At 46.8% G+C, this 23,669-nt stretch overlaps 2 protein-coding genes across 3 annotated transcripts in view; one reads left to right on the forward strand and one right to left on the reverse strand.

Moving 5' to 3' along the window:
• Positions 1–2,540: 2,540 nt before the first annotated feature.
• On the reverse strand, positions 2,541–4,788 carry NDUFB11 (NADH:ubiquinone oxidoreductase subunit B11). Its single transcript, XM_065900972.1, has 3 exons — positions 4,546–4,788; positions 2,923–3,053; positions 2,541–2,768 (listed from the first exon to the last, which is right to left on the reverse strand). The coding sequence occupies exons 1-3, from the start codon at positions 4,750–4,752 to the stop codon at positions 2,642–2,644; spliced, it is 465 nt and encodes a 154-aa protein (XP_065757044.1). The 5' UTR covers positions 4,753–4,788; the 3' UTR covers positions 2,541–2,641.
• An 861-nt stretch (positions 4,789–5,649) lies between these two features.
• RBM10 (RNA binding motif protein 10) overlaps positions 5,650–23,669 on the forward strand; it is a 30,005-nt gene continuing 11,985 nt past the window's right edge. Inside the window, exons 1-4 of one of the 2 annotated variants that reach the window (XM_065900944.1) lie at positions 5,650–5,798; positions 7,684–7,825; positions 20,533–20,716; positions 22,182–22,412. In XM_065900944.1, the coding sequence (XP_065757016.1) occupies positions 7,809–7,825; positions 20,533–20,716; positions 22,182–22,412 (432 nt within the window). In that variant the 5' untranslated portion in view covers positions 5,650–5,798; positions 7,684–7,808. Of the gene's footprint in view, positions 5,830–7,683; positions 7,826–20,532; positions 20,717–22,181; positions 22,413–23,669 lie in introns of both variants that reach the window. The other variant, XM_065900943.1, reaches the window with a different exon arrangement.

Below are 23,669 nucleotides of genomic sequence, written 5' to 3' on the forward strand. Positions count from 1 at the left end.
CTCCACTCCCACCCTGGGAAATTCCTGAGGACAGGGATCCTGGTATCTGTTGTGCCTGGCACTGTCAGGGTTTGACACATAGTAGGCACTCAACTTCCACCCCTTCATCCCAATGTGGTCCTTAAAATGTCAGTCAGTCACCAGAATGGCTACAATGAAAAAGATGGGGAGTGCTGAGTGATGCTGAGGATTCACCACTGGGGAAGTGTAGATTGGAGAATTGGCATGATTTACAAAGCTGATCGTATGTCTACTCCCATGATTTAGCAATTCCATTCTTAGGTATATGCCCAAGAGAAATGAGTGCATATATCCATCAAAAGATATATACAAGAATGTTCACAGAAGAATTATTCTTAATAGCCCCAAATAGAAAACTACCCAAATGCCCATCAACAGTGGAATAGATGAAGTGTGGTCTATTCATGGCAATGCAAGAGAATACAGCAGTGAGGATGGGCAAACTACTAGTTACATAACAACGTGGATCCATCTTGCAAACATCAATGAGATTGAACGTTGTTAGAAGTCCAGAGAGTGATTACCCTTGGGGGAGGGGGGTGGACTTGAAGGGAGCTTCTGGCGTTTGTTTCACATTCTCTTTCTTGACCTGGGTGCTGGTCATATGGGTGTGACTAGTTTGTAAAAAGTAAATGAGCTCTGTAAACTTACGGTGTGTACACTTTTCTGTATGTACATTTTAATTTAATGATTTAAGAAGAGGTGGCCAGTGTGGCTGGGGCCCATGAAGGAGAGGAAAGGTTGCTGTCAGAAAGGGGGCAAGGACATGAATTTTAGGATTTGGTCTAAGTGCAGCTTCTTGTTTGACCAGAATGGAGGTTTCTTGAGAGCTTGAGAGCTTGATGAGGAGGCGGGGTGGGGTGGGGGTCAGAGGGGGCGATCAGAAATGCTCTTCCTCAGGGGCTGTAAGCCTGAAGGGCATTGATGGTAGGGAATGGCACCTATACCAGAGGTAACAATACCAGTGTGTTGCAGCACATGCTGTGCCAATCCCTGCTCTAAGTGAACAGATATACCCAAATACCTGCCCTCGTGGAGCTTACATCCTGGTGGGGGTTAGTGGGGGGACATATTCTCTGGGCCAAGGGTAGCTATGGCTGCAACAGGCTGAGGTTTATTATGGGGATATTCCCCTCATATACTCAGGTACCTGGTGGCTGGGATAACACGCCCCTTTCACTTCCACAGTCCCCGTAACTGTTGGCTGGAGAGTGGAGAGTGCTCGCTTTACACATTAGTACTCTCTGCTTTGGAGCTGCCCTCGAGTTGGGAGACTGGCTCCACAAGGAAGCATTCAGGGAGTGACACTGCTCACTTCCAGGAAGGTTCACCTGGATATCACTCCCACCTTAGCCTCATACAAGTGAACTAGGACTCCTCCTGACTCAGAAGCTAGGGTTAGGGGCATCACCTGTAGTGGTGGGTCCATCAGGCCAGATGTTCTTCGGTAGCCAGTGACTGGGGGCTCCTGCCCTCTCCGACACCCCAGGCAGGGACATGCACAGAGATGGCAGCAATGAGCATGTGATATGGGAATCTCATAGTGTGAGCTGTGGAAGGGGGCCACAGAGATGCCAGGGGCACGAAGGGGAGCCCAGATGCCCAGACTTAATGGGGATCTAGGAGAGACTCCCTGGAAAGAAACAAAGAGCCAGAGCAAGTGTCCAACTCCATCTGCCAGATCCAGAGAGACGGAGACAGAGAGAGCCTGAGAATGAGCCCCTGACGCAAGGACATGGCCTATTCCCAGAGAAAAAGAATGGGGGATGGGGTGGGCAGTGGAGAGAGACTTCCTGCTTGAAAGAGAGACACAGAAAGACAGAGAGAGAGATAAGGGGGCAGGGAGAGAAACAGACACACATGCACACACACAGAGATGTGCATCTTGAGTTAGAGACCATCCAGATTGGGGCAGAGGGGAAGAGAGAGGCATCCACACTCACCAAGACACAAGACAGAGGCAGAAACCCCAGAGATGAGAGAAACAGAGAAGAAGGCAGGGAGCGAGACAAACACTCATCCTCAGCAATAGAAAAGCCCTGCTCTGACCCACCACCCTCAATCCCTGGTCACCCTGGCCCTTCTTCCAACATAGGCGGTCCCAGTGCGGTAGCTTTTTTCTAAATACGGCTGCCGTCAATTTCTTCTCATATGCTACACCTTGATCCAGAGAAGGCCTGAGCCACCACATAAAAAGCCCAGGCTACTCTGCTGGAGAGAGAGGCCACATAGAAGACTCAAGTACCAAACATGGGAATACAGAAGTCATCTTGGATGTCCAGCCCCGTTGAGCCTCCAGGTGATTCCAGCCCAAGCCACCCAAGACCCCAAGAAGGACCATCTAGTTGAGCCTGGTCAACCACAGGACCATGAAAGGTAATAGTAAATTGTCGTTTTAAGCCACTGAGTTTTAGGGTGTTTGTCACATGGCAACAGGTAACCAGAATACCCAAAAAAGGCTTTTAAAGCCTGACATCCCACTCCCACATCCCCCTTACAACAAAAGCAACACCAGCCAGTCACAGTTTCAGTCCCTTTAATTAGGTGCTCTGAAGAGAGGGCAGAATGGCAGACAAGGGGTGGAGAAGGTGGTGCTTCTTAAGCCCCTTTCAGTAACCGGTCAGTCCTCATCCTCTGGCAGCTGGATCTTGCTGGGGTCGAAGCAGTTGGAGTCCATGATGGGGAGGCCATTGGCCTCTCGGTATTTTACAAGCCTCTCAGCTTCCCGGCGGGCCCACTCCTGCATCCTGGAGGCAGCAGCGTGAGGGTAGACGTGAGGGAGCTTCAATGGACACCAATCCCCATCTTAGCTCCCCAAGGACAGGATTTCTGGCAGTCTCCTTCAACCTCCACCCCTGCTTCTGCCCCGACCCGTCCCACTCCCTTTGACACCCCATGCACCTGTAGTCAGGCAGATAAGCCACAAAGGTGCTGCCAAGGACCAAGATGATGGAGAAGCCAAAGAAGAAGACGACCCGCATGTTCCAGAGGTCCACAGCAGGATCCCTGTCATAACCGTGGGAGTCTGGGTTCTATGGCAAAGAGAAGAAGAGGTCAATGAGGGCTTCCTGCTGCTCCACAAAGCCTTATGCTGGTGCTGCATAACCTGGTCTCCAATTTCACCTTGGATCAATCTCCCCTCCCTCCCTAAATTCCTCTCTATTCTTAGGACTTGTCAAGCTCCTTCCCACCACAGGGCCTTTGCACCTGCTGTTCCCTCTGCCTGGAAAGCCTTTCCCCCAGATCTAGTCATGGCTGGATCTGTCTCCTCATTCAAGGTTTTGGCTTCACCATCACTCCCCTTAGGAGGCACTCCCTAGTCACCTTATCTATTAAGTTGAACTATAGAAAACTGCCATTTTTACAGGTCAAAAATGGCTCAACCTATTAACTCCCTACCCCCAAGTCACTCTCCATCTCTTACCTTGCTTAACTTTCTAGCATTTACTAGTTTACCAAAGTAGCATATCCTCCAAATCCTCTGATCACATCATCTTATATTATTGATTACATACTCTTTATTACTGTTTTCTAACATTTTACGTCTTTATTTTCAGTATTCTCCACTACCACGTAAGCTCTGTGAAAGCAGGGGCTTTATCTGATTTCCATACTGCTGAATCCCTAGCACCCTGAACTTAACCTGGCATTACAGCAGGCCCTCAATACATAGTTACAGAATGAATGAATAAATGAATAAGCATCCTATATATCACAGCCCCTCAACCAGAGATTAGTATTAATGAAGAACCTATTATATGCCAGGCCTTTTCACAAGCACAAACTGCACAATATCCCAGTGAAATGGAAAGTGGCAAGAATAATTAACACCTTATAATGGTGAGTACTTACCAAGTGCCACCTGCTGTTTTGAGCATTTTGATTCATTTAATTACACGAGGCAGGTGTACTGTAGTATTTTATTTTTTTAGAAGGTGTCCTAACACTTTCCCCATCTTACATAGAAATTGAGGCACCAAGGGGTTTAGCTACTTGCCCAAGGTCACTGCCTGTATTCCAACTTGGGCGTTCTGATTTCAGTCTCTGATATCGGTATAGCACAGCAGACCTGGCTCCACCACACATTCAGTTATGTGAGCTTGGACAAGTCACTTAACATCTTTAGGCCTCAGCCTCCTCATCTGTAGAATGGGTACACTAATACTACCTACCTCGAAATAAGGTTGTTATGAGGATTGAGTTAATATACGTAAACTGTTTCAAACACCTGAGCAAGCACTATATCAGTGTTTAGTATTACTGTTGTTATATTGCTTCAAACGTGTTTTGAGCACTGTCCACTTCAGGGTTGGTATCTGTCTGCAAAATAAGGCCAATCTCGCCTCTGGCCCTGAACCCGAAGGTGATCGGGGACAAAGGAGGAAAACAAGCTAGGCAAAATTCCCAAATCTTCGAGGATTTCGCCAGCTGCGCAATCTTCAGCCTACTAAGAACGTCCTCTACGGCGCCCATCCGCCGGTCCCCGATTGACCCTTCCGGCGTCCCGTATCCCCTCCCTCTCACCTTCTCGTAGAGGTTTTCGTCCTCGGGATCCGGGTCCTCCTGCCAGCGTAAAGTCGGTTCCGGCGGCCGCTTTCCCGCCACAGCGGACGGGGCGATCACAGCTCTGGAGGAGCTGGATTCCCAGCGAACACGGGCAGCCGGGAGCCCTCGCCTCGCCGCCACCGCCAAAAGGCGGCGGCCGCACAAACCTAACATCCCGGCCACCATGACAGACGTTCTGCAGTTTATCGGGGGCGGGGACGGAAATGTGACTGCGCAGCTGCAGCTGGTCCGAGCGCGAGAATTGTCGCTCCGCCCCTACCGCAATAGGTCCCGAGTCGAGATTTTGTTTTCAAAAGGGCGAGGCGTCCTCTTTCCCTCCCTCTGTCACGGCCCCACGGAAGCGACCATCTTCTTATCCTCTCAATCAGGCTATGGAACTTCTGACCGAAAGGCTGTGGAATTTCCTTGAAAATAAAGCGGTAACACTCGTGTGAATTCCGTTCCCAACCAATCGCACGGAGAGCTCCCTTGCCCTCTGGCGAGGAGGGCGGAGCTTCCGTTGCTCTTTCATCTTAGAAGGAAGCCAACCTTTTTTTTTTTTTTTTGCAGTACGCGGCCCTCTCACTGTTGTGGCCTCTCCCGTTGCGGAGCACAGGCTCCGGACGCGCAGGCTCAGCGGCCACGGCTCACGGGCCCAGGCGCTCCGCGGCACGTAGCAGCTTCCCGGAGCGGGGCACGAACCCGCGTCCCCTGCATCGGCAGGCGGACTCCCAACCACTGCACCATCAGGGAAGCCCGGAAGCCAACCTTTCTTAAAAGCGCCTCGCCGGATTGGCCAATTGCTGCTCCTTTTCTCGACTTGTGGGAGTTTGCATGGGGAGCGGGGAAATGGCGTACACTTGCCAATCAGAGCAAGCCGGGGCTGGCCGACGGCGGACGGCGACCAATAGACTGGGCAGGCCAGAGCGCGCTCCCTTAGTAGGTGGATGGTGGTTGAAGCGCCGGCTCCCTTCTTGTCGTCGCCATTTTGTGCTGGTGATCGCGGCCGGCTGGGAGTAGGCGGCAGTGGGTTTCCAGGGGAGGGTAGCGCGCCTCGCGCTTCTCCCCTCCCTCCCATCTCCGCCCTTCCCCCCCTCCTCCGCCCTTCCGCCCCTAGCCTCGGACTTGGTAGCTGCGCGGACCGGCTCCGGCTGAGCTGCGAGAGTTGGAGGAGGTGGCGGCGGGCCGAGGTGATGTCCGAGAGCCCTCCCTTGACAGCCCGGGCCGAGAAGGTGAGCGTCGACGCTGGTCGTGGGGGCGGAGGTAAGGGGCCGGGGTGGGGGAGGGGGTGCGTAGAGGAGGCGGGAGGGCGGACTGCGGGCGGCGGGTCTGGGCTTCGCGAAGAACCGATCGATGCTTGCACGGTCTGAGCCGGGGAGGGGGTGTCTTTTTGTTTTTTGTTTTTCTCCTTTAGAGAGCAGAGGCGCGTGCGCGATTGGGACACTGGATGGGTGCACGCGGGTTGGGGGAAGGGAGGGACGAATGGGAGTGGGCTACTGTGGCTCACTGTGTCTGCGACGCCGAACTTTATCCGTGGGAGGCGGATGTCTGCGACTTTGCTTTTTATTCATAGAAGTGTGCTCTCTGCAATCCTGTGTGACTTTGGTACTTATCTACCCATGGGGAAGTGTTTTGTGGCTCTGGTCCTTATTCTTGGGTGGGGGAGGAGGGAGAACGTCGGTATGACTCGGGTCTCTATCCTCGGAGTGTGTGTCTGTAACCCTGGTCCTTATCCATGGGGAGGGGTCCTTATCCATAGAAAGTCTTCTTACGATTGGCCCTAATCCACTTACTGGGTGGGGGCGGGGAGTGCAAGGAACGTGTGTAAGAGTTATTTCCCCGTCTTTTTTTTGGGGAGGGGGCTTCGTATCTATTACTCTGACGCTCATCCTGTGAAAGGGGGCCTCAGTGTGTGATTATGGCCCGTGTTGTTTGTGATTTCCTGTCTGTGATTTTGGCCCGTAGTTATTTGGGGCTCGAGTCTGTGACTTTGGTCCCTATCTGTTTTGGATACCAGTGTATGTATGACTCTGGCCCCTTTGCCAGATCTACTGAGGGTTTTGTCTCTGGCTCTCATCCACTGGGGCCCCTGGTTGTGATTCTCTTACCCATCTGGGAGCAGGTAACTCTGGTTCCCTGTGGCTTGAAGAGGAAGAGAAAATTGGTGTGAGTGTATACAAGGAGGAAAGGTGTGGTGGCAACCTAGTGTTGGGCAGGTGCTGTTAACGCCTGACTTTGCCTGATTCTTGTTTAGAGGGTGGGGCCTGAAGATTCTGGGATACTTCGTGGTGACCCCTGGCCCGGTCACATGGCTTTCAGGCCTTCCTTCGTTCTCACCGCAGCCCTGAGGGTTGCGGGAAGGGGCTGCCCTTCCATCCCAGAAGAGTAACAGTGGTTCAAAACAGGCTCCAAAAGGGCTCCTTTTTACCTCTGAATAACTTGGGCCCAGAGCCTTGGGGAGGGAGCCGCCTTGGGGGACCTGGCTGTGCATAAGAGACAGGGCTCAGGGCTGAGCCAGTTGCCCTGTGAGGGCCAAAACTGTGTTAGCCGGGAGCCTAGGGAGGCGGCAGCTGTCTCATTGCCAAGTTACCCTTCACCCCCTGAGCCTTTCGTGGTCTCCTGCTGTCTCATAGTGGGCAGCCAGCATCTTCTTGGGAGGATGAAATGGCACCTGAGGGCTCATGGAAGAAGCCTGGTGGGTGCCTGGGACTCCCGTTGTGAAGTCTCGCCTCCATGCCTAATGTGCCTGATCTCAGACAAGTCATCCAGCACTTAGAGCCCCCTGGGCAGGTAGCTCCGGGCTTGACTTGTCTACCAGTCTCAGGTGGCAAAGCCCTGATCACAGAATTGGTGGCACCACCGGGTCTCTGCAAGATGCTGTCTGCTGAAGGCCATGCTGTTTCTAGGGCGGCCGGCTCTAGCCTCACGTTTGTAGGGAAACGAAGCAGCAGGCCAAATAGGGACTGCCTTCCTGCTCTGGTCCACAGGAGCTCTAGGAGTTGGGAAACAGCGTCGCTGGGCTCAGGGACAGCAGAAAGCCTTCGCAATAAGCGTTTCTCAAGGAGGCCCTCTCTGCCCCAACTGCCGTGACCCCTTTCTTCCTTCTGCTCTCTCCAGAGTCCCTGCAGGAGGCATCACCCAGGCTGGCAGATCATGGTGGCAGCAGTGGGGGTGGCTGGGAAGTGAAACGGAGCCAGCGGCTGAGGAGGGGCCCCAGCAGCCCCCGCAGGCCCTATCAGGACATGGAGTATGAAAGACGGTGAGTTACCTGCTCCCACCTTTGCCAAGAAATCTAGGCTTGTCCCTGTGTGAGAGTTGATCCAGGAAAGTGCTGGGAGGGGGCTTTTGTGCAGAAAAAAACAACAACAAAAAAAACAGCACAGCAGATAATTGGTTTCTTTTCAGCAGACATTTACCTTGGCACTTGTGAGCCAGGACCTGTGCTAGGCTCTGGGAGTGCATTGGTGAATTGAGACAAATAAGATTGTAGCCTTCTCCTTACTTAGGGTCTCACAAGGGAGACCACACAGTTTACAGATCATTACAAAACAGCTTGATAGGTGCCATGTTTGGTTGCAGAGTGGGAAGGGATCCAGAGAAAGGGAGGAATGGAGACTGATGCCTAGGTTTCCAGTTTGGATGACCCAGATAGGTATATGGTGCCATTCACCAAGGTGTGGACAGCCACTGCAGGAGGAGAGGCAGAGGTGCATGACAGATGGGCAGTGGGTGGGTTGTAAGTGCTGTGGATTCTCAGGAGAGAGGTGTAGGCTGTAGCTTTGGGTTTGAGGGATGAAGAGGAGTGGTGCCTTCAGAGTCAGGAATTTGCCCAGAAAATGTATGGGGCAAGCCAGGTCAGATAGTATTACTCAGCACTGCATTTTTAAGATTTAGGATTCAGGGACAGGGTGGGCTGAAGCTGCTGTGATACTTGTCTTGGAATGGGACACTCTTATACAGTTATTTTTAAACTCTGGTACGAACAAGAAACACTTGGGACACTTGGTGAAATACAGAGATCCTGGGCCATACCCTTACCGTACTGGTGGATCACCTTGCTTGATTCTAACGAAGGTGATTTATTCCTGACATTTAAAGATTGTATAGGAAAGTAGACCTAATTGTCCCAGAGAGCCTCTATTAAGAGTCAGTAGATTTATGAAAAGTCAGGGAGGAAATAATTTTTTTAATGTCTTACAAAGGGTTTCTGCTACCACCACCTTTTCAAAAATATAGAATTATAATATTTTGTTTTCTGAAAAGTGATGAGCCCAAACTTGAGGTGTGGTCATTCTCTAGTGTTATTCAGCCTTGACTTTATTTCAGAATGTCTTTTGAAAGGCATTCGATTTTGGATGGTATTCACTGGAAGAGCTCTGTGGCAGTTTCTGAGTTTGAGTAGGTAAGATACTTGCCTGAGACTTTATTACCAAATAAAGCCACTAGCTTTCTTTTGGCTTTTAAAGGACCTCAAGTGCAGAGGTTTGAGTTAATCATACTTTTCCAGTTCAAGGTACATTTCTATCATAGGTTGGTACAAGACCTTCTCTTGCCATATTTATTTTTTCCTTTTTTATTTCCAGTACCCATAGCTGTAGGCAGCTGCTCTGTTGTGTTTGAAACGTATCCTTCTAAAATATGTGGTGTTGTTTCGAGTGTGTGTGTTTTCAATTTACACAAATGGCAGAGTATTACAGTCTTCATTCTGTTTCCTGGACTTTGTATTACTCAGCCCTGCATTCTTAAGATCTGTCTGTATTGCCATGTGTATGTTAGTGCTTTGCTTCTAGTTGGTCCCAGAGACACCATGGGGTGTGCCTACTGCCTTTTACTTAATGATTCCCTCAAGGATGGATACCTGTTTTTAATTTTGGTGTGCTGAAATTCATCACTTTTTGTCCTATAACCTTTCCTTTCAGAATCTTCTCTATTCCTATCTCTGGATCACAAAGATTGTTCTCACTCTATAGTTTTACCTTTTGCATTCACATCTTTAAATCCATCTAGAGGCCACTTTTGAATATGTTATAATGTAGGTTCTGGTTTTATTTTCCTCCATATAGTGGGCAGTTTTCCCAGTACAGCCCCCCAGATATTCCATTCTTGCTTTATTGATTTGCAGTACCTCATCTCATTTTAAGTTTCCTCATGTACATGGATCTGTCTTGAGTGATCTGATTTGTTTCATTGGTCTATTTGTTATTCTGGTGTAGAACCCTACTGTTTTTCTTACTGTGGCCTTATAGAATATCTTAATAGGTCCTACTTTGCTCTTATTTTTCAAAGTTGATTTAGTCATTTTGGAGCTTTATATAAAAAACTTATCAAGTCCTTCAAAAAGTTCAAGAATTTTGATTGAGATTGCTCTGAATTTATATATTAATTTGGGGAGAATTGTCAGCTTTGTAAGTAGTCATCTCATCCTCTGAAACAGGTCACAAAGATCTATAAAATTCGTTTAAAGGACATAAAAATCTGAATAAACCAAAATACAGGTCTTTGGTATTCCTTTTTTTAAAATTGATGTATAGTTGGTGTATAATATTATGTAGGTTTCAGGTGTGCAGTATAGTGATACAGTTTTTAAAGATTATATATTCCATTCATAGTTATTATAAAATACTGGCTATATTCCCTACGTTGTACAATATATCCTTATAGCTTATTTATTTTATACATAGTAGTTTGTACCTCTTAATGCCCTACCCCTATCTTGTCCCTCCCCTCTTCCTTTTCCCCACTGGTAACCACTAGTTCTCTAATCTGTGAATTTGTTTCTGTTTTGTTATAGTCATTAGTTTGTTTTAAGTTTTAGATTCCACATATAAGTGATATACAGAATTTATCTTTCTCTGACTTACTTCATTTAGCATTAATACCCTCCAAGTCCATCCATGTTGCAAATGGCAAAATTTCATTCTTCTTTATGGCTGAGTAGTATTCCATTGTATATATGTACCACATGTTCTTTAGCCATTTATCTGTTGATGCACACTTAAGTTGCTTCCATATCTTGGCAGTTGTAAATAATGCTGCTGTGAACATTGGGGTACATGTATCTTTTTGAATTAGTGTTTGCATTTTTTTCAGATACAGACCCAGGAGTAGACTGTTTTTAGTTTTTTGAGATGCCTTCATACATGCTGTTTTCCACAGTCGCTGCACCAGTTTACATTCCTACCAACAGTGTACGAGGGTCCCCTTTTCTCAACATCCTCACCAACATTTGTTGTCAGTGTTCTTTTTGATGATAGCCATTCTGACAGGTGTGAGGTGATACCTCATTGTGGTTTTAATTTGCATTTCTCTGATGATTAATGATGTTGAACATCTTTTCAGGTGCCTCTTGGCCATCTGTATGTCTTCTTTGGAAAAATGTCTATCAGGTCTTCTGTCCCTTTTTTTTTTTTTTTTTTTCTTTTGCGGTACGCGGGCCTCTCACTGTTGTGGCCTCTCACGTTGCGGAGCACAGGCTATGTCTGAATTGCACAAAGCGGTAGCTCTCTTGATACCTTTTTAACGGAATGTTGCTGACAACAGGCAAAAGTGGAATTCAAGAGGGAATCTTATGCTGGAGAAAGAAACATTGTTGCAATAATTCAATTCTGTCTTCTTTTTTTTTTTTGCGGTACGCGGGCCTCTCACTGTTGTGGCCTCTCCCGTTGCGGGGCACGAACCCGTGTCCCCTGCATCGGCAGGTGGACTCTCAACCACTGCGCCACCAGGGAAGCCCCTTCTGTCCATTTTGAAGTTGGGTTTGTTTGTTTCTGTTTGTTTGTTTGATATTGAGTTGTATGAGCTGTTTATATATTTTGGATATTAACCCCTTATTGGTCATATCATTTGCAAATATTTTCTTCCATTCAGTCAGTAGTTTTGTTTTGTTGATAGTTTTCTTTGCTGTGCAAAAGCTTTTAAGTTTAATCTGGTCGTGTATTGTTTGTTAAAGTAATTCCTAGATGCTTCAGTAGTTTTTATTCGCATCTTGTCTTTTTATTTTCCAAGCTGGTATTTACTGGGGTAGAGGAAAGCTGTTGGTTTTTTTAAGTTATCTTATCTCTGCTGTGTTCCATTGTTATTTCTACTCATTCATTGTTGACTTTGATGGTCTTTCTAAGTAGTTAGCCATGTTGTATACAAACCAATCCTGGCTTTTCTTATTTCTTTTTCCTCACTTATAGCACTGACCATAACTTTTGATACCATGTTAAATAGTATCTGTGATGCTGATTAAGATTCATTTTAGTTAAGAGTCACAAGTATAGATTCATTTTGGTAGGTTGTAACTGAAAATCCAAAGAATAATGACTTAAACAATATAGTTTATTTTCTTTCCCATAAAGGACATCTGCAGACAGACAGTCAGTCCAGGCCTGATAGGCAGCCCCTTTTGCTTAGCCATCAAGTGTGATGTGTACTGCAGGCTTTTAGAATAGTCTTCAATAAATCAAGAAAATTCTCTAGTTTTAGTTTGCTAAGACTGAACAGAAATGAGTATTGAACTTCATAATTACATGCTTTTTTCCCTCCTTTTGTCCATCAACTTCATAAATTGCATTCAATTGCATCCTTGATATTATTGAGATATACCCTCTTTGATCATGGTATGTATGTGTATGTTTATAACTTCTCATTTTGAAAAAACCTCAGATTTACAAAAAAAAATTCCAAGTACAACGAACTCCCTTAATCCTCTACCCAGAACACTAATTGTAAACATTTTGCCACATTCGCTATACCTACCTACAAGCCTACTCCTTCCTCCTTCCCCCTCTTTTTTCTCCCCTCTCCCTTTTCTCCCCTCCCCTCTCCCTTCCCCTCTTCCTTCTCCCTTCCCTCTACCCCTCCTCCACTTTCTATACATAACATTTTTTTCTGACTCATTTGAGTTAGTGGCAGACATGACCGGTAAGTACTACAGCATGTTCGTCCCGCTTTCTCTTTCATAATCACAGGATGCTTATCAATATCAAGAAATTTAACATTGATACAATACTTCTGTCTTAAAGTCTATATTGAGATGTCATCAGTTCTTCCAAAAATGTCTTTTATAGCTGTTTTTCCCTAATCCAGTATCCAATCCAAGATCACACATCACATTGAGCTACTTTGTTTTTTAGTCTCCTTTAATCTGGAATAGTTATTCAGTCTTTGTCTTTTATGAACTTGATGTTTAAAGAGTACATGTTGGTTGTTTTGTAGATGTTTCTCAATTTGTGTTTTTCTAATGTTTACTAATGAATTTTTGGAAGAAAAATTATTTAAATAATGTTGTGTATACTTTTAAAACACTGTTACATTTAATTAGATAATTGTTTTATTTAGGATATTTGCATCTGTGTCCATCAGTGATGGGGTCCTATAATTCCTTTTCTGGTATTTATCTGGCATTGAATCAAGGTGGCCTCATGACATGAATTGGGCATCTTTTGCTATTTCTCTGCTTATTGGAGGAACTCATATAAGACTTATCTGTCCCTTGAAAGTTTGGTAAAACTCACCTTTAAAGGGGCCTGGGTTTTTGATTATCATTTTGTCTACTTCTGCCAATTATGGCATTTTATGTTTTCCAGAAATATACTCATTTTGTGGAGATCCTCTTATATTATGATTCAGTCCAGCTTCCTAGAAATGTATTATGAATGGGGACTACCTTTGGAAGGTATTTAGTCAAAGTGCTCTGTGGCCAATGAAAAGTATCCCTTACTATCCAAATCTTTTCCTTTCCTGAGTTTAGACAGCAAGAGTTCAGTATCCAAATTTATTTGGTTTAGATGCTGGGTGTCAGTTAAGGATTTCATCTGAACATTTATTCAACTCTATTCAGTTTTTTTGGTTTTTATTTTGTTTTTTGTTCTTTTTTTTTTTTTTTTGGCTGTGTTGGGTCTTTGTTGCTGTGCGGGGGCTTTCTCTAGTTGTGGCGAGCGGGGGCTACTCTTCGTTGCGGTGTGTGGGATTCTCATTGCAGTGGCTTCTCTCGTTGAGGAGCACCGGCTCTAGGTGCGCGGGCTTCAGTAGTTGTGGCACACGGGCTTAGTAGTTGTGGCGCATAGGCTTAGTTGCTCTGCGGCATGTGGGATCTTCCTGGACCAGGGCTCGAACCCGTGTCCCCTGCATTGACAGGCAGATTCTTTTTTTTTTTTTTTTAACATCTTTATTGGGGTATAATTGCTTTACAATGGTGTGTTAGTTTCTGATTTATAACAAAGTGAATCAGCTATACATATACATGTGCTCCCATGTGTCTTCCCTCTTGCGTCTCCCTCCCTCCCACTCTCCCCCTCCCACCCCTCCAGGCTGTCCCAAAGCCCCGAGCTTATATCCCTGTGCCTTGCGGCTGCTTCCCCCTAGCTATCTACCTTACTACGTTTGTTAGTGTGTATATGTCCATGACTCTCTCTCGCCCTGTCAAAACTCACCCTTCCCCCTCCCCATATCCTCAAGTCCGTTCTCCAGTAGGTCTGCGCCTCTATTCCTGACAGGCAGATTCTTAACCACTGCACCACCAGGGAAGTCCCTAAATCTGTTCAGTTCTTAGATTCTGATAACTAGAGTACAAATATTGAGGAATACCTACATTAAGCAACAATGAAAAACATTGTTCATATCAAAAACCTAAAAAATACTCATATCTCTCACACCAGCCACTTCTTGTCTAGGCATTTATCATTAAGGAAACATTTTGGGTTCTAAGCCAAGCTCACAAGGACAGAGACTTCATTTTGTTCACAGCAGTATCCTCAGCACCTAGAATAGCACCTGACACATAGCAAATGTTACATTACTATTTGTTGAATGAATAAATGAATGAACAATTTTGCAAAATTGCAAACCAACTGAAATGTCTGGAAACATTTTATTTTTCCCATTTGTTAATTACCTTTTAGCTTTTGGGGGGGTTTCCAGTATTTTATTGTAAAATTTCAAGCATACAGCAAAGTTGAAAGAATTTTACAGTGAACACCTCTATATCCATCCACTGGATTCTACCATTAACATTTTATCATATTTGTTTTATCACATGTTTATTTGTTTATGGTATTTTTTATACTCTAGATATTTAAAATTTTTTATGAAGCCAGATTTATCTTTTTTTTAAATTTTATGACTTCTGGGTTTTGCCTTACTTATAAAGGTCTTCCCCATTTTTGAGGTAATCAGTTTTTTCTTACATTTTCTTTCTAATATTTTTAAGGTGTCTATTCTGGGACTTAAATTTTTGATCCATCTAGAATTTACTTGGTGTAAGAAATGAGGTAGATAAACAACTTTATTTTCTTAAAGGTCAACAAACTTTTTCTGTAAAGGACCTGATAGTAAATATTTTTTGGCATCGAAGACCATACAGTCTGTCACAACCGGTCTGCGGAAAGCAACCACAGACAATATGTAAATGAACGGGTATAGCTGTGTTCAAGAAAACTTTATTTAGGTGACTGATTTTGGCCCCCTGGCTGTGGTTTACCAATTCCTGAGCTAGACAGTTATCACAACTAATATTTATTGACTAATCCATTTTCTCCTTGTTCATTTGAATTGCAACCTTTGCCTGATTCTAAATTTCCATATGTGTGTTTGTGTACTATGAACTCTGATTTTACCGATCTGTCCATTTGTGTTTCAATTGCTCCACCTTTATAATATGTTTTAATATTTGGTGGGGTTCCTCTCTCCATCATTAGTCTTTTTTTAAACAGAATTTTCCTGACTCTTCTCTAAGTTGTTTCTTGTCCTTTGCTGTTATAAACAGTGTTGCATTGAGAATACTGTTTCTGTATATGTGCAAGTGTATCAGTACATTAAATTCCCAGAAGGAGAATTGGGGGTCAGAGAGTATATAGATTTTTAGTTTTGCCAGCTATTGACAAATTCTCCTCCATGAGGATCGTTCCATTTTCACTCCTACTACCAATATGAGAGTGCCTATTTCCCATACAGCCTTGCCAACAGTTTGTTGTCAAACATTTGGACTTCTGCAGATTTGTTGAGTTAAAAACATTCGATCACAGATCTTCCTTACAGAAGAATTCCAAATAATATATGTAGATACTCCCCACTCTAAGAAGTAGAGCTTAATTTTCCTCCTCTTGAGTGTGGGCTGATCTTAGTGACTCGCTTCTAAAGAATAGAGTGTAAGAGAAAAAGAAACTTTACAGCGGAGAAACCGGGCAGACCCCACCATAACCAGATGATCAAGTTCAGTGTCACCAGTGGTAAGTCACATTGATAGCATGCCCCTGAGATCTGATGTGATCAGAAGGGCACCTCTATTGTATTCTTCAAAAAACCATAACTGACCAGTATGCTTCAAAATTGTGTCAAGGTCATAAAAAAACAAGGCAAGACTGAGAAACTTTCACAGGCCAGAGGAGACTAAGGGGGCATGATGACTAAATGCAATGTGGTATCTTGGATTAGATCCTGGAACAGAAAGGGGATAGTAGTGGAAAAACTGGTGAAATGCTAATGAAGTCTACAGTTTAGTTAACTTTTTAGTTCTGGCAAATGTACCATGGTTCTCTTCACATTAGGAGAAACTGGGTGAAAAGTATATGAGAATTGTATTATCTTTGAACTTTTCTGTAAATCTAAAATTATCATTTCTTTTTTTTTTTTTTTGTGGTACGCGGGCCTCTCACTGTTGTGGCCTCTCCCATTGCGGAGCACAGGCTCCGGATGCGCAGGCTCAGCGGCCGTGGCTCACGGGCCCAGCCGCTCCGCGGCATGTGGGATCTTCCCAGACCGGGGCACGAACCCGTGTCCCCTGCATCGGCAGGCGGACTCTCAACCACTGTGCCACCAGGGAAGCCCAAAATTATCATTTCTTAAAAATAAGTTTGACTTTATCAAATTAGAAACTTTTATACATCAAAGAATGCTATTCAAAAGAATGAAAAAAAAAAAGAAAAAAAAAAGAATGAAAAGACATCCCACAGAATGGGAGAATGTGTTTGCAAATCATATATCTGATAAGGGATTACACCCAGGATATATAAAGAACTCCTACAAGAGCAACAGAAAAACCTAATTCAAAAATGGGCAAAAGACTTGAATAGACATTTCTCCAAAGAAGATGTATAATTGGCCAATAAGCACATGAAAAATGCAAAATAACAAGTGTTAATGAGGATGTGGAGAAATTGGAAGCTTTGTGCATTGCTGGTAGGAATGTATAATGGTACAGCTGCTATGGAACACTGTTTGGCAGTTCCTCAAATAATCAGTTACCATAGGATTCAGCAATTCCACTCCTGGGTGTGTACCCAAAAGAACTGAAAGCAGGGACTCAAACAGATACCTGTACACCAGTGTTCATAGCAGCATTATTCACAATATCCAAAACAACCAGTAGGTGGAAACAACCCAGGTGTCCATCAAGAGAGGTAGCATATACCATACATACATATATGGCCATAAAAAGAAATGAAATTCTGATGCATTCTACAACCTGAACCTTGAAAACATTCTGCTAAGTGAGATAAGCCAGACACAAAGGGACAAATGTTATATGAGTCCACTTATATGAGGTACCTAGAATAGGCAAACTCATAGAGACAGAAAGTAGAGTAGAGGGTGCCAGGTGGTGTGGGGAATTATTGTTTAATTAGAGTACAGAGTTTCTGTTTGGGGTGATGAAAAGGTTCTAGAAATAGATAGTGGTGATGACTGTACAACATTTTGAGTGTACTTTGTGCCACTGAGTTGTACACTTTAAAATGGTAAAGTCCTTGGGCCTCCCTGGTGGTGCAGTGGTTAAGAATCCGCCTGCCAATGCAAGGGACACGGGTTCGAGCTCTGGTCTGGGAAGATCCCACATGCCGCAGAGCAACTAAGCCTGTGCACCACAACTACTGAGCCTGCGCTCTAGAGCCCACGTGCCACATCTACTGAAGCCCACGCACTCTAGAGCCTGCGCTCCGCTACAAGAGAAGCCCGTGCACCGCAATGAAGAGTAGCTCCCACTCACCACAATAGAGAAAGCCCGCGTGCAGCAACGAAGACCCAACACAGCCAAAAATAGTAAATAAATAAAACAATTTATTTTAAAAAATGGTAAAGTTCTTGTTATATATATTTTATCACAGTAAAAATGATTTAGGAAAAATATACAAAAATAAATTTTAAGTGTTATAAAAATGACCTACCCAGTATAGTTTTAATTTTCATCTTTCATTATGAGTGAGATAGAGCATCTTTTCAAATATAAACCATCTGTACAGTTGACCCTTGAAAAACACAGGTTTGAACTGCATAGGTCCACTGATACACAGATTCTTTTCAGTAGTAAATACTACAATGCTACAGGATCCATGGTTGGTTGAATCTGAGCATGTGGAGGAACCACAGATACAGAGGCCTGACTATATGTTATACTCGGATTTTCAACTGAGCAGAGGGTCAGTGCCCATAACCCCCGCATTGTTCAAAGGTCAGCTGTATTATTTTCTGTGAATTCAGTTCCCTTTTTCTTTATCCCTTATCTTTTCCCTGTTCATTGTTTGTCTTGACTTGACTTGTGATGGTTTTTGTTTTTTCCAAGCAGAAATGTTTTATTTTTATGTAGTCAGATTTAATAGTCTTTTCTTCTGTGGCTTCTGGATTTGGGTCATAGTTTTCCCCATTTCAAGATTATCAAAAAACTATCTCGTGTTTTATTCTTCTTTTCCTCTATGGTTTCATTTCTTCCATTTAAATCTTTGACCCATTTCAAATGTATCCTGGCTTATATGTGTGAAGTATAGTCATAAGATCTCGCACATGTCTAGGTATTTAACCTTTTTGATGCAGTGATCCTTGGGATCTTCCTATTTCCTATTTCTAAACAGTGGCTCTCTGAGCACAATATTTATTTCTGTTTATTAATTTTGAACCCAGCATCTTTACTGATTTATCTTATTATTTATAATCATTTCTCAGTTGATTCTCTTAGGCTTAGGCAGATACATCCTCATATCATCTACAAGTAATGGTAATTTTACCTTTTCCTTTCCAGCTTTTAATCTTTTTTTTCCTTTGTTTAATTGTTTAATAGCGAGTATCTTAGAATAACGTTAATAATGGTGTGGATAATGGATATTCTAGTATCATTTCTGACCAGGATTGGGATCCTGCTAGTAGTAGTCTATGGTGATGTCCATTTTTGTCTTGTTTTAAGTAGATATGTATTGGTTGCTTTTAGAATACTTTTAGAGGGAGTTTCCTGGTGCTCCAGTGGTTCCTCAGTGCTCTTTAGAGTCATTATTTTATCAAAGAATAATTATTGGGCACCTGCTGAGTATTAGGCACTAAGCTAAGCTTTGGGGAATAGGGCAGTGAACCAAACAGGTGGTTCCCTCATCTCCCAAAACACAGTCTAGTAATTTTTTTTTTTTTTTTTTTGCGGTACGCGGGCCTATCACTGTTGTGGCCTCTCCCGTTGCGGAGCACAGGCTCTGGACGCGCAGGCTTAGCGGCCATGGCTCACGGGCCTAGCCGCTCCGCAGCACGCGGGATCTTCCCGGACCGGGGCACGAACTCGCATCCCCTGCATCAGCAGGCGGACTCTCAACCACTGCGCCACCAGGGAAGCCAGTCTAGTAATTTTTTAAATCATCGAAGAAATGCACATTAAATCAATGTTGAGATAATTATTTTACAGTTATTGCAGTAGGAGAAATTTTAACAAAACAGCTGCCAGGGGCTTCGCTGGTGGTGCAGTGGTTAAGAATCCGCCTGCCAATGCAGGGGACACGGGTTTGAGCCCTGGTCCAGGAAGATCCCACATGCTGCGGAGCAACTAAGCCCATGTGCCACAAATACTGAGCCTGTGCTCTAGAGCCCACGAGCCACGACTACCGAGCCCATATTGCTGAAGCCCTCATGCCTAGAGCCCGTGCTCCGCAACAAGAGAAGCCACCGCAATGAGAAGCCTGCGCACCACAACAGAGTAGCCCCTGCTCGCCGCAACCAGAGAAAAGCCCACGCGAAATAAATACATACATACATACATACATACAATGAGAAGCCCACGTACCGCAACGAAGAGTAGCCTCCGCTCGCCGCAACCAGAGAAAAGCTCACGCGAAATAAATACATACATACACACAATGAGAAGCCTGCGTACCTCAACGAAGAGTAGCCTCCGCTCGCCGCAAGCAGAGAAAAGCCCACGCGAAATAAATAAATACATACATACATACAATGAGAAGCCCGCGTACCACAACGAAGAGTAGCCTCTGCTCGCCGCAACCAGAGAAAAGCCCACGCGAAATAAATAAATACATACATACATACAATGAGAAGCCCGTGTACCACAACAAAGAGTAGCTTCCGCTTGCCGCAGCCAGAGAAAAGCCCACGCGAAATAAATAAATACATACATAGAATGAGAAGCCTGCATACCGCAACAAAGAGTAGCCTCCGCTCGCTGCAGCCAGAGAAAAGCCCGCACAAAATAAATACATACATATATACATACGTGCAAACAGACAGCTGCCAGGCTAGCAAGGTGACTGTGGAACAGGGGGGCAGGGTAGCGCAGTGCACGATGAGGTGGAAGGAAAGAGGTCAGCAGGGACCTCATCCCGCAGGACCCTGCAGACCTTGTAGGACCTTGGTGAGCATTTTGGTGTTTTGTAAGGAGCAATATGGTTGGGCTTGATTGACTTTGCCTTGTGAAACCCTCACTCACATTTGGGGTATAGAGAGTAAACTAGGGGAGGCCTGGGTGGAGGTGAGGAGACCAGTCGGGGTTCCACATCTAAGAGCCCAGTGAGGGAATGGAGAGGTGGGGAAGGGAAGGAGAGAAGTGGGTTGAATTTGAGGGAGAGGTGGGAGTCAGTTGGCCCCACGGGGTCAGCATGTAGGGATCCCTGTCAGGGGGTGGGGCTGAGGGTCTAGGGGGAGGGGGTGGGTGGGGTCACTCTCACCTCTTGCACCTTTCAGAAAGGACTGCCCTCTCTTCCCTCCCCATCCTTCTTTCCCCAGAGGGGGTCGTGGAGACAGGACTGGCCGTTACGGAGCCGCCGATCGTTCACAGGATGATGGTGGGGAGAACCGCAGCCGGGATCACGACTACCGGGACATGGACTACCGCTCATATCCCCGCGAGTATGGCAGCCAGGAGGGCAAGCACGACTATGATGACTCGTCCGAAGAGCAGAGTGCAGAGGTGAGGGCAGGGGAGGGCCAGCTCCTGCAGGGCCTCTGTCTGGCTGTAGCACCGTGTGCAGGTAGCTCTCAGCTCCCATGCCTTCAGACTGTGCTCGGTGGCTTTGCCTCACCTGGAGGGTCTGTCCCCACTCCCCTCTCTGAGGGCTCCTCTCCCAAGTTGGGTCTCCCTAACTTCCACGTGCTTGGCTCTATACTTCTGAGGGCCCCTGGCCACCACCTGTCTCCCTTCTTCCCTGTTGTTCGGGGTTCACTGCAAGCCCTATACTGCCTGCTCCCAGCCAATTTGGGGACCCGGCATCTAGGGTTGGGAGGGCACTTGGATATCACCAAGCAAAGCAGCTCTGGGGGGCTGACCGTGGGCATTCCCAGTGGTGGCAGAGCCTCTAGACAGAAGGGGAAGTCCCCTCAGGCCTCTCCTTTGAGCTCAGAAGCTAGCCATTTCCATGTTGTATAGTTAGCCCTGGCCTGAGTGGGGAGGCATGATGTTCACCATCAGGGAGCCCCCATCTGACGGGAAGCAGCAGCCTTGCCTTATGGGAAGCCCAGGTTGAGGGGGCGTCAGGGCCCTGGTCCACACAAGCAGACAGCTCTCCTTTCCAGTGGGAAGCAGAGTGTGGGCTGCCGGCCACCCTCTGGGGGGGTCCAATGGAAAGACCCCTGTGGTGGGCAGCCAAGCTTCCTTGATGGCAGCTGTGAGCTGTGCCTGGATGTCTCCAGGGCACTGGCTGGGCCCTGGGTGGACCAGGAAGAGTGGAGTGCTGAGTTATCTGGCCTCCGTGAGGGCAGTAGGGTGTGGACCCAGGCCTGGCTTGCTTAGTCCTGAAAGGATGGTTTGGGCAACGCCCAGGAATCCAGTGACCACACCCTGTTAGGAGAGAGCCTGGTGGTGATGGAGGACTGGCCAGGCAGAGGATCAGGGACCGGAAGGCAGCGCTGTAGCCCTCACACCTTTGCCAGGCCCTGCTGGCTGGCTCTGGCTGAGGTCTTAAGCTATTCCTAAACCCACGACTTGGTGGCAGGGCCCAGGCTGGGAATCTTAAGCGAGGTGTGGCCTTCCATGGCACAGGGAAAAATTGTGCACATGCTAGCTGAGCTGGCGAGGGAGGAGGGGGGAGAAACAGAGCAGGGTTTAGTGTGCCAACCCCAAATGGTCTCTTCCCAAGGAGGTTTTAAATGGTGTCTGGTCACCTGTCTGTGGGAGTTCCTCTCCCACACCAATACCGCCACCGGCCTCTCCCCACTCCCCACCAAAGCAGCCCCCAAAAGCATCCTGGGGAGAATCTCCAACCCCAGAAGGGTTGCAGTCCAGGGCCTGCCCACATTGCCTGCCCCAAGCCTTTAGCCGGAGCCCGCCCACCCCTGGCTTTCAGAGCCTGCCTGCCTCGGAGAGCCAGCGGCCAGCTCCTAGGCCCACCCCAGACTGACTGCCCGTCTGGTGTCTCTCGTCTCATTCTGTTGGCCAGGATTCCTACGAGGCCTCCCCGGGCTCCGAGACTCAGCGTAGGCGGCGGCGGCGGCACAGGCACAGCCCCACCGGCCCACCAGGCTTCCCCCGAGACGGCGACTATCGGGACCAGGACTATCGGACCGAGCAAGGGGAGGAGGAGGAGGAGGAGGAGGAGGAGGAGGAGGAGGAGAAGGCCAGTAACATCGTCATGCTGAGGATGCTGCCACAGGCAGCCACTGAGGATGACGTACGTGCCCCCCGTGTCCCTGGGCAGGTGGCAGAGCAGGAGGCCAGGCTGGGTCTCCTCCAGGGCCCTCAGCTTCTCCCTTACCCACAACCTCAGCACTTTTCATGCCTTATCCCCACTAGCTTCTGTCCGCCAGCACTGATCCATCCCCCGGATAGGCCTTGTTGTCTCCTAGTCTGGAAGGGAGGAGCGTTGGATAGGCTGACTTGGCCCAGGGGCTGTGGTGGTGGGTGGGGGAGGGAACAGAGCATTCCTTCTGCACGTTCCACTGGCCATCCATCCATTCTGCAAATGTCCATCAAAGGCCAGATGCTCACCAGTCCCAGTGCCAGATATTTCTGGTGACAGAGATGTTGTGGAGACCCTGCGGCCTGGGGGGTGGGGTGGTTCCCCGTGGGATTTTCTGAGGTTTTATTCTCATTCCCCGCCCTCCACCCTCTTTTGCCAGCAGCATCAGATCTCCTCACTGGCACGACCACAGAGCCTTGGGTTCTCCTTTGACTTCATTGCTGCTGCAGCCTTCCCACCCTGTTTTCCTGTGTGACGTTCCCTCCGATCCTCCTCCCTTCTCGTGCAGACCTCTCCTAGAGAGCAGGAAAACCCCAAGTGGGCCACTAGAACAGCCTCCTCACTAGCCTCCCCAGTTCTCCGCCTCCTCCCCACTGCCCGTGAATTCTCTGCTCATCTCTCCTCTGAAACCTGCTGGCTGCCTATGTTGTCACAGAGAAAACCCCACCTGTGTGCTTGAGAGCTTTCAGGTCTGGCCCACCTCCACTGTTCAGGGTCAGACGGTAACTGAGTGCTGACATCTGTGGAGGATTTATCACAGGGTGGGCCACATGTCAGGTCTGATTTAATCTGCACAGCCACCCTGTAGGGAAGGTACTTTTGTATTTTCATTCTACGGATGAGGAAGCCAGGCCCCCAGCAGTGAAGCAGTTTGCCTCAGGTCCCACAGCCGGTGAGTGGCACAGCAGAGTTGGGGTCTGAACCTGGACAGCTGAACCCCAGAGCCCACATTCTAGCTGTTTCCTGAGCTCTCCCTGAGTGTTAGCAGTTCTGATCTGCTCCTCTGTGTCTTTCTTTTTCATCCTTGTATGTGTATGTTTAATTTCCCTTCTGTTGTTGAACCTGATGAGGAAACAGGCCCAGAGGCATTAAGGCTGCTGCCCAAGAATGCCCAGCACAGGCTCCCAATCGCTTGCGAGAGGCACCACTGGCCTAGAGACTCTGCCTCGCCTGGTCCAAATCCCAAAT

This window comes from Phocoena phocoena, chromosome X, assembly GCF_963924675.1.
Source record: "Phocoena phocoena chromosome X, mPhoPho1.1, whole genome shotgun sequence".
Classification (NCBI taxonomy): Eukaryota; Metazoa; Chordata; class Mammalia; order Artiodactyla; family Phocoenidae; genus Phocoena; species Phocoena phocoena.

What these genes read in the sequence shown, in the direction of transcription:
- NDUFB11 (XM_065900972.1), bottom strand. Translation starts at nt 4,752, where the DNA reads ATGGTGGCCGGGATGTTAGGTTTGTGCGGCCGCCGCCTTTTGGCGGTG. An exon ending in ACGAAAACCTCTACGAGAAG is followed by an intron (nt 3,054 to 4,545) that starts GTGAGAGGGAGG and finishes TCTTTGCCATAG; the next exon opens with AACCCAGACTCCCACGGTTA. An exon ending in GCTTATCTGCCTGACTACAG is followed by an intron (nt 2,769 to 2,922) that starts GTGCATGGGGTG and finishes TGCTGCCTCCAG; the next exon opens with GATGCAGGAGTGGGCCCGCC.